This window comes from Staurois parvus, unplaced genomic scaffold (genome assembly GCF_062004578.1).
Source record: "Staurois parvus isolate SC_StPar_1 unplaced genomic scaffold, SC_StPar_1.0 ptg003721l, whole genome shotgun sequence".
NCBI classification, from domain to species: domain Eukaryota; kingdom Metazoa; phylum Chordata; class Amphibia; order Anura; family Ranidae; genus Staurois; species Staurois parvus.
Window position 1 is genome coordinate 101,674 of NW_028321517.1, and position 9,950 is coordinate 111,623.

General features: G+C 50.3%; 2 protein-coding genes across 2 annotated transcripts; one reads left to right on the forward strand and one right to left on the reverse strand.

The window, feature by feature from the left end:
- The first annotated feature begins 314 nt into the window (after positions 1-314).
- LOC149427488 (histone H3) lies at positions 315-803 on the forward strand. Its single transcript, XM_089667983.1, has one exon. The coding sequence runs from the start codon at positions 333-335 to the stop codon at positions 741-743; it is 411 nt and encodes a 136-aa protein (XP_089524109.1). The 5' UTR covers positions 315-332; the 3' UTR covers positions 744-803.
- Positions 804-1,380: 577 nt separating this feature from the next.
- On the reverse strand, positions 1,381-2,104 carry LOC149427489 (histone H1.5-like). The gene has a single exon (XM_089667980.1). It carries the CDS (start codon positions 2,102-2,104, stop codon positions 1,436-1,438), a length of 669 nt encoding a protein of 222 aa, XP_089524106.1. The 3' UTR covers positions 1,381-1,435.
- Positions 2,105-9,950: the final 7,846 nt, after the last annotated feature.

The following is a 9,950-nucleotide window of genomic DNA, read 5'->3' on the forward strand; positions in this document are numbered from 1 at the left end:
ATCTAATTGTTACATTGTACAGGGAGTCTCTGATCTCTGATTATTAGCAGATCTCTGATTAATCTTCTCTGCTTTGGTAGTAAGGAGAGCTCCGAGCATTGTATGATGTGGAGGACCTCCCCTCCCCCACCAATGACACAGCGGGCTTCTCTACCTACAGAGATAACGTGCAGATCCTGGCGGGCACTTTGAAAATTCCGCTCTTTTTAAGTAACCCAATCATTAAAAGGGGCGTGACGTGGTTCTCCAATCAGAGGGCAGGGATGTGTATAAATAGCTCTGCAGAGCGGAGGCGCATTACATTCGCAGTTCCCGGCAAGAGAGGAGTAGAGATGGCTCGTACCAAGCAGACCGCCCGTAAGTCCACCGGAGGGAAAGCTCCCCGCAAGCAGCTGGCCACCAAAGCCGCCCGCAAGAGCGCCCCGGCCACCGGCGGAGTGAAGAAGCCTCACCGCTACAGGCCCGGCACCGTGGCTCTCCGAGAGATCCGCCGCTACCAGAAATCCACCGAGCTGCTCATCCGCAAGCTGCCCTTCCAGCGCCTCGTCCGAGAGATCGCCCAGGACTTCAAGACCGACCTGCGCTTCCAGAGCTCCGCCGTCATGGCTCTGCAGGAGGCCGCAGAGGCTTATCTCGTCGGACTCTTCGAGGACACCAACCTCTGCGCCATCCACGCCAAGAGGGTCACCATCATGCCCAAAGACATCCAGCTGGCACGCCGCATCCGCGGAGAGAGGGCCTAGACCTCCCGCAACAGACATTCCACACAACCCGCCAACCAACGGCTCTTCTCAGAGCCACCACCTCCCCCCACACAGAGCTCTACACTACCGAACTACAATGACTACAACACCCGGGAACAGGCTTCTGTTGTCAGGGAAATCTCGGCACTTCCTCCTCTCAGCCCCCCCCCCCCGGGACCGCCATTCCTTTACTGGTTTTATTCATTATTAATACGCTCATAACTAGTCCTGGAATGTGAGACATACAATGAGATCCATCCGAATGGGCCCCTTCCACACGGAGATGTCACTATTGGGGGGTCAGTCATGTCCTCTATTACCTCCTCCGATACTACATCGGGGTCATCACAGATCACATCGCTCTGCCGGGGCGGCACACACGCACACACCGGGAGGATTCTTCCTTCTGCTCTCCGTGTGCCGCCCCGGCCGGTTTTCTATAGAAAATATAATTCGGGCCTGTGAAATGTATCGGGAGGGATCTCTCCTTTGGCCAAACAGTAATCATTTGTAGGATCGGAGGAATCATTGGATGACCTATAAGGGACAAGTGTACAATGTGAGGAGGATGGAGACTGGAGGAGGGAGAATGCGGCTCGTGGTCGGTGTGTGTATGGAGAGCTCTGTTGGGGGGAGGTGGGGGGCTCTGAGAAGAGCCTTTGGGGGGTGGAGATGAAGGAGGTCGCCGCCCATTATTTCTTCTTCGGAGCGGCCTTCTTGGGCTTAGCCGCCTTCTTAGCTGCCGGCTTGGCCTTAGCGGGACTCTTGGCGCCTTTTTTCGGCTTGGCTGCAGCTTTGCTCTTCTTGGGGCTCTTGGTCACCTTCTTGGCTGTAGCTTTTGCCGGTCTCTTGGCGGCCGGCTTCTTCTTGGGGCTCTTGGCTGCGGTGGGGGCTTTGCCGGCCGCCTTCTTCTTGGGGGACTTGGCGGCCGGTTTCTTGGGCTTGGCCGCAGCCGATGGCTTCTTGTTGCTCTTCTTGGCGGCGGCCGGTTTCTTGGGCTTCGCCTTGGCGCCGTCTGGCTGCTTCTTGTTGATCTTGAACGATCCGGAGGCCCCATGACCTTTGACCTGGACGAGGCTCCCCTTAGTCACCAGCGCCTTGAGGGCGATCTTCAGGCGGCTCTTGTTCTTGTCCACATCGTATCCTCCGGCGGACAGGACCTTCTTGAGGGCGGCCAGGGACACCCCGCTGCGCTCCTTGGAAGCGGACACGGCTTGGACCAGGAGCTCGGACACGCCGGGACCGGACGCCTTCTTGATGCCTTTCTTGGCTCCTCCGGCTGACGCCTTCTTGGCCGGCTTCTTCTTGGCGGCGGCCTCCGCTGGAGGAGCGGCGGCTGGGGCGCTCTCAGTCTCCGTCATGACTCGGGAAATGTTTCCACAATAGTTCATTACAAATCACACGGCGCTCCGCCTTATATACAGACCTTCTAACACTGCGATTGGTTGACACACAACTCCACTCTGTCCTGCTATTGGTTACACAGCAGACACGCCCACTGGCTGTCATCCCAGTGTTGGAGTATATTCTCTCCCTTCATGTGTTTCCCGGTAGATATAAAACCGATTTTATTCCGAAATAGAACGATGTCCGATGTGCACCGGGGAGCCGATCTGCTCCCTGGACTGTCACTTATCGGGGGTCACTTCCAGCTGTCAGGAGCTGCTCACGAGGCTGAACACAGAGGCTGCAAACACAACCATCCTCCGGAGTGGGGGGCCCATTCTGCCTTCTACCTGCTTGGGGGGACACATTCTACCCACAAAACAATCTGCTCCCATCCCCCACTACAATCCGCTTCACATTACACGAGGGAAGAGGGGAGATCACCAAACATTTCCCTCTAATACACAACTCGGCTCATCTCTAGCTGACTACAAGGAGCCGGGAACAAAAACATCGGCCGATCACAGGAGATCCTTGTGTCCTGTCATGGCAGACATTGGGACACATACAAAGGGCTCCGCCCATTACAGGGTGTCAGGTGTCATGGCCTAGGTGTCATTATTGGATCATCATCACAAATGGACATTGACAGCCAAATCCTGCCAATGACTTGATTGCCGCATTTCACTCCACAGCTCCATAGACTGCTCAGGGGGGAGGTTTGCTCGGAATCCTCGGATCTACAATAGGATTTGATGCTTTCAGTGATGGAAGTCAATCCATCACATTTGGATTCCCTGAGAGATCATTTCAGGAATAGGAAGTTTGCTGCAAATCCCATTCTTGTCTATCATGTGGGGAATGTGGAGAGGAAATGTCGGCTATTTGGAGGGGAATGAGCGGTGGGGTTCCTCTAAGACCAACACATGTCTACTGACCCTGACACTTCTTTTCTTTGTACTAACATGTAAAAGCCTCCAGGGTGTTCCCTTCTCCTCAGTCCAAGGAGGAAGAATTGCACCGACAAGAAGGGAATACACCAAACGATGGACCTGAAAACAACAAAGTATCGCCGACAGGATTCACTTGTTACAATGATTCCAATCCGGATACAATCCCCTCCCCAGATAAGCCATGGCCTAGTGCCCTAGAAGTGACAGGGAAGACATGACACACACACACCTTCGTCCTCAAACTAACCTCTCCCCCCCCTCCAGGGACCCCCCTGCCCCCGCCAGCCGCCGCAACCCCCTCGACCTCATACCTGTGCACCTCCTCCCCGCATCCATCCCCCCTCTCTTGGTTGCACTTCTAAACGCCCGTTCGGTTTGCAACAAACTAACTGCCATCCATGACCTCTTTATCTCCCGCTCCCTCAACCTCCTAGCCATCACCGAAACCTGGGTACAGGCCACTGACACTACCTCCCCTGCGGCACTCTCCCATGGAGATCTTGTCTGGTCCCATTCACCAAGACTGAGCGGTCACAAAGGTGGTGGTGTCGGCCTGCTCCTATCACCGCTGAGCACCTTCCAGGTCCTCCCTAACCCCCCCTCCCTAACCTTCTCCTCCTTCAAGGCTCACTGCATCCGGCTCTTCTCACCCACCCCCCTAAGGATCGCAGTGATCTACAGGCCCCCCGGATCCATAGCCCGCTTCCTGGATGACTTCGCCGCCTGGCTTCCCTTCTTCCTCTCCTCTGAGCTACCGACCATCATCCTCGGGGACTTCAACATCCCCATCAATGACAACACCCCAGCTACCTCCCAACTCCTCCACCTAACCTCCTCCTTCGCGCTCACACAATACACTCAATCCTCCACCCACATCAATGGGAACACCCTGGACCTCGTCTTCTCCCACCTCTGTACCCTTAACCACTTCACTAACACCCCCTTCCCTCTGTCCGACCACCACCTCCTCACGTTCTCCATCTCCCCTTCCCCTAACTCCCCCCCCCCCAGTGCGCCAAACCATCACCAGCCGCAACCTGCACCCGGCCCCCCTCCACTCGGCTGCCGACTGCTTACACGACAGCATCCTTCCACTGTCATGTCCTGACCTAGCCACCACCGCGTACAACGACTCACTATCAGCCACCCTAGACTCTCTGGCACCCCTAACCACACGCAACATCAAACCCAGACCGCTCCAACCATGGCAGAACGACCATACTAAATGCCTCAAACGTCGCAGTCGTGCGCTGGAGAGACTATGGCGCAAAACCAGGTCCCCTCATGCATTCTCCCTCTACAAATCTGCCTTCCTCACCTACACCTCCTCCCTCCACGCCGCCAAGCAGGCCTACTTCGTTAACCTGATTAACACCCTCTCCACCTGCCCTCGCCGACTCTTCTCCACCTTCAACTCCCTGCTCTCCCCCCCCCCTCTCCACTCAGTACCTCACTTACCGCCCACGAGATTGCCACTCATCTCCACAATAAGATTGACGCAATCCGCAAGGACATAGTCAACTTGCAATCTACCTCCCCATCTAGCCTCCCCCCTTCCATCACCCCCTCATCTCTCCCCTCCTCTGACCTTGCAACGGCACTGCCCCCCACCACACCCAAGGCCCTGCCTACCGTAACCCCTCATCACTGCACTCCTTCAGCCCTACTACCACTGAGGAAGGCAGCAGAGTCTTCTCATAAGCCCGCCTCACTACCTGCCCCCTGGACCCTATCCCCTCTCAACTCCTCCGGTCACCCCCCTCTTCCCTCATCCGCTCCCTTACCCACATCTTCAATCTCTCCGTCTCTCCGTCTCTACTGGCGTCTTCCCCTCCCCCTAAAACATGCGCACATCACCCCCATACTCAAAAAGCCCTCCCTGGACCCCACTGACCTCAACAACCTCAGACCAATTTTCCCGCTGCCACTCACTTCCAAGCTCCTTGAGCGCTTGGTCTTCGATCGCCTAAGCGCCCACCTGACTGACAGCAACCTCCTTGACCCACTACAGTCCGGCTTCCGTCCCCTACACTCCACCGAAACTGCCCTCCTCAAAATCACCAACGATCTACTAACCGCCAAAGCCAAAGGCGACTACTCTGTCCTCCTCCTCCTAGACCTCTCTGCGGCCTTTGACACAGTCGACCACCCCCTCCTCCTTAATAAACTACTCTCCCTTGGCATCAAAGACATCGCTCTCTCTTGGTTCTCGTCCTATCTATCCCAACGCTCCTTCAGCGTTTCCTACAACGATACCACCTCCTCTTCCCTCCCCCTCTCTGTTGGGGTCCCCCAGGGCTCTGTCCTTGGACCCCTTCTCTTCTCCATCTACACCTCCTCCCTTGGCAAACTCATACACTCCCACGGCTTCAATTACCACCTCTACGCTGATGATACTCAAATCTACCTCTCCACCCCTCACCTCACCCCCACATTCTCCGCCCGCATCACTCACCTCCTAAACGACATCTCTGACTGGATGTCGCTCCATTTCCTCAAACTCAACCTCTCCAAAACCGAGCTTCTCGTCTTTCCCCCTTCCCGCGCCCCCCCCCCCCCATCCTTTCCATCACTACCAACAACACCACCATCAATCCCGCCCAGCAAGCCAAGGTCCTTGGCGTCATTCTGGACTCAAACCTTTCCTTTCAACCTCATATCAAATCTCTCACAAACACATGCAGGCTCCACCTCCGGAACATCGCCAAGATACGCTCCTTCCTTACCCCAGACACCACTAAGCTACTCGTACACTCCCTGATTATCTCACGCCTTGACTACTGCAACTCCCTCCTTACCGGCCTACCCCAGTGCAGGCTCTCCCCGCTTCAGACCATCCTGAACTCAGCGGCCAGACTCATCCACCTCACCAGCCGCTCCACCTCTGCCACCCCCCTCTGCCTCTCCCTCCACTGGCTCCCCATTGCCTAACGCATTAAATTCAAATTGCTGACCTATAAGGCCATTCACAACACTGACCCTAACTACCTCACCCACCTGATTGCCAGGTACCACCCTACCCGTACCCTTCGCTCTTCACAGGACCTCCTTCTATCTTGCTCCCTGGTCTCCTCCTCCCACACACGACTGCAAGACTTCTCCAGGTCCTCCCCCATCCTCTGGAACTCACTACCCCAATCCATCAGACTGTCACCTTCCCTCCTCACCTTCAGGCGCTCCCTGAAAACCCACCTCTTCAGGGAAGCCTACCCCACCCTCACCTAACAGCCGCTGCCCTTCCCTCCTCCTACCACTCCATCCCCCACAGCCGTTTCCTCCTGTGCCTCTACCCCTTCCCTCCTAGATTGTAAGCTCGATTGAGTAGGGCCCTCAAACCCCTTGTGTACTGTTTGATGTTACTGTTCTGTTTCATGTATTGTCCCCCTCTATTGTACAGCGCTGAGCAAACCCTTTGGTGCTATATAAACTCGATAAATAAATAAATTGAAAATGCACAAATTATTTAATGTACAGGAAACACAAATAAACAAACAAGAAAGGTTTTCTATTTTGAACAATGAGGATTGCAGCGTTTTTTTCTGCTCTCTGCGCTCCATCTTCGGTGTTTGTCCTGTTTAGTGTTCTCAGGTAGAGTGACAGTAAAGGAATATTGCCAAATGTTGAGTTGTCACCAGAATATTACCAAAAAGAGTTAAATACATCACCTGGGAGACTTCACCCCTTTGATGTCAGCTGTCATGCAACGCTCCTCTCTATCCACAAAGCACCGCTCCTCTCTATCCGGGTGTCACTATATTTTACACACATAGACGGGAAGGATTTTGTTGTTACTTAAAATGTAGGTCGGCTGCTCTGCTTGATACATTGTTGCAATCCATCAACATTCGATTCCCCCAGAGATCATGTCAGTAATGAGACCTTTGCTGGAAATCCTACTATTATCTCCCATGTGGTGGATCAGTGTGCCCCCCTTTTGCTCAGACCAAGAAGAAGGGAATAGTATTATTATTATCTGATGATAATGGTGATTATTATTATTATTATTATTATTCAGGATTTATATAGAGCCAACACTTTGTAAGCTCCCTGGAGCAGGTCCTACTGACCCTCTTGTATTGATTTGTATTGTTTCTGTATTGTCTCCATTTATATTTTTTTTACAGCACTGCACAATCTAGTACAGAGGGGCTGGTGGGACAAAATGTAATAACTGCAAGGATTAAACTGATTGGAGAAATTAAAGCTTTTCCTGGAAATTGCTTTGGGATATCTACCCCCCAGGATGTTTGGATACATTTTGGCCTAAATTTATAACGAATTTTGAGTTTTTTGGATATTTCTATGACTGAAAGTTTAGAAAAAAATATTTTCTCATTTCTGTCTGTTTTTTGTTTATTGTGGGAAAAAAAATAAATGCACACAGGTGATCATATACTACCAAAAGAAAAATGTATGTTTCTTTTAAAAATAAGGACAAAAATGTCATGTATGGACAGCATTGCATGACCACGCAATTGTCAGTTAAACTGGCATCTTTGTGACAACGCTGGACCCCATGATTCACAATAAATTACAATGATGGAGCGATTTTTTATTTGTGTTTTAAATTGTTATTAAAGGACTTGTTAAAATCGGGTTTGTTTTTTTACTGCATTTAACCCTTTATTGAATGAGTAGATGTACAAGAACCCCTTACTCATTCACAAATAATGAGGGTGACCCCTTATTTAAATGGCCACCCTGATAACAAGCTCCCTTTGCCCGCAGTCCCCCACATCCACCGGGCCAATGTTTTGGGGAAGGCCCTTTTCCCTCCCTCCCTGCCAGGCCTGTGCTCAGATCAAAGGTCTGGTAAGAACTTAGGGGGGACCACACATTTTTTTCACTCTGTTTTTGAGGTGAGGGGTTCCACTTAAAAGTCCTTTCAGGCCTAAAGGCCTTTTAGGGGGGACCCCACACACTTCTTTAGTTGTTTTACTGTGGGGTGCCTCCTAACCTTCCTACCAGACATAAAGGGATTTATTTACTAAAGCTGGAGAGTCCAAAATCAGACTCCCTTCTGCATAGAAACCAATCAGCTTCTAACCTCAGCTTGTTCAATGAAGCTTTGGCAATGAAACCTGGAAGCTGATTGGTTTCTATGCAGAAGGGAGTCTGATTTTGGACTCTCCAGCTTTAGTAAATAAACCCCAAAGGGTCTGGTAAGACTTAGGGAGGACTACACGCTTTTTATTTATTGTTTTTAATAAAAATGTAATTTAAAAAAAAATGCAGTCCTGCTGCAGCAGGTTCTATACATTGCAGAGATGTGCAGCTTTGCACATGATATTTAAAGTAATTATTAGGTATTTCTTTACTTTAAACAATGAAAAATGACTGCCCCTTTAAGACTGTACTTTTTGGGAAAAAATGTTTTCACTGATTCGTGTCTCCATACCCCTTTTATGGCAAAAAAAACTTGCACACAAGTCTTCAAAATGGTCACATTTGACTTTACAAGTGAGTCCCATAGACTTTTCATTGAGATTGAAGTTCGTCGTCGAACATCTATTAGGTTCGAACACAAACCGAACACAGGGGTGTTCTGCCCATCACAATTAACTTCTATTACCCAACACAACAGCTCTTCTCAAGGCCACCCACATCTCCATGCACAATTCTATAAACCTTCTCTTTATCAACCGATTCAGTCTCAGGGAGGAAAGCAGTAACTGACCATTGTAGGTGTATGGCGTGGCTCCTCCCCAAAGTCCATTATCCTCAAGTTATGTTGTTGCAAAATCTAAAATAACTAACTTTTTTGTATGCGTTGTTATAATTTAAATGAAACAATGGTAAAAATATTTTATAATAATATATTATACATTTTTTTTTTTTTTTTTTTTAAGTCCGCAAACGTGCAACTATAACGTAAAAACCCGTAAGTGTCCGCAAAAAAGTGCAAGTGCAAGAACACACACACGAAAAACGTGCACTTAGGGGTGTGTTTGTCCTACCCCCGAAAGGGTTGGACCGTTCACCCGATCCCCCGGGGCACGAAGCTCCTGACAGGGACAAGGTTCCCATTTGGTCCTCCTGGCCAAAAGGCCTGGTGGACCACCGTTCCTTATGCCCAGCCGAAGCCGGACATCCAGTACTAGGCAAGGGGGTTCTCCCGAAGAGAAAAACCCCCTAGGGATCAGGGGAGGAAGGAACCGTATGGCCACACATCCTCCCCCTAGACTTCAGGTAAGGCCCGAGGACCCACACCCTCCATCCGTGAAAAACACACACATAAGAAAGCAAAAAGTGACAAAACGTGGGAGTGATTTAAATAAATAGACTCTGTCTATTTGTCTGCTGAGGGGTCTTGAGCAATAATATATTATACATGTTATGACAATTAATAGAAAATGCTTTCAGTGTGAGACTCTGGGGAAATGACATCTTATTCCAGGGACTGATCTTATCCGCCTTCCTTTAGTTGTGATGAGTTTCTCCTGAAGATCAGAGATCGTTCAATATATACCGAACAACGATCCTCCCGACTGAGGGAACAGATCTCATCACCTCCTTCACACTCCACGTAGAAAAAAAAGATGTTTTACTATCTGAAGGAAACGTCTATAACTGTCATTGGATCAACTTTCTAATTGCTTCATTCAAATCTCCCGCCGGAATTCTATGTGACGTCACAGACAATCCGCCCTTTTATCGCCAAATCCGATACGGAGAACCGACCGCATCCATTTACCGGTTTATCTGGGAAGATCGATCAACCCTTCCATTCATTCCAGGCTCTGCGATCAGCCAAAAATCATTATAAGAACATTGCAAATATTAATATAAAGAACGTTTATTAAGATTTATTTGTTGTATCACTCAAAACCCTCATAATACAAATTCCGACAATATATATAAAACAAGA

Coding starts and splice junctions, on each gene's coding strand:
- LOC149427488 (XM_089667983.1), top strand. CDS start 333: ATGGCTCGTACCAAGCAGACCGCCCGTAAGTCCACCGGAGGGAAAGCT.
- LOC149427489 (XM_089667980.1), bottom strand. CDS start 2,104: ATGACGGAGACTGAGAGCGCCCCAGCCGCCGCTCCTCCAGCGGAGGCC.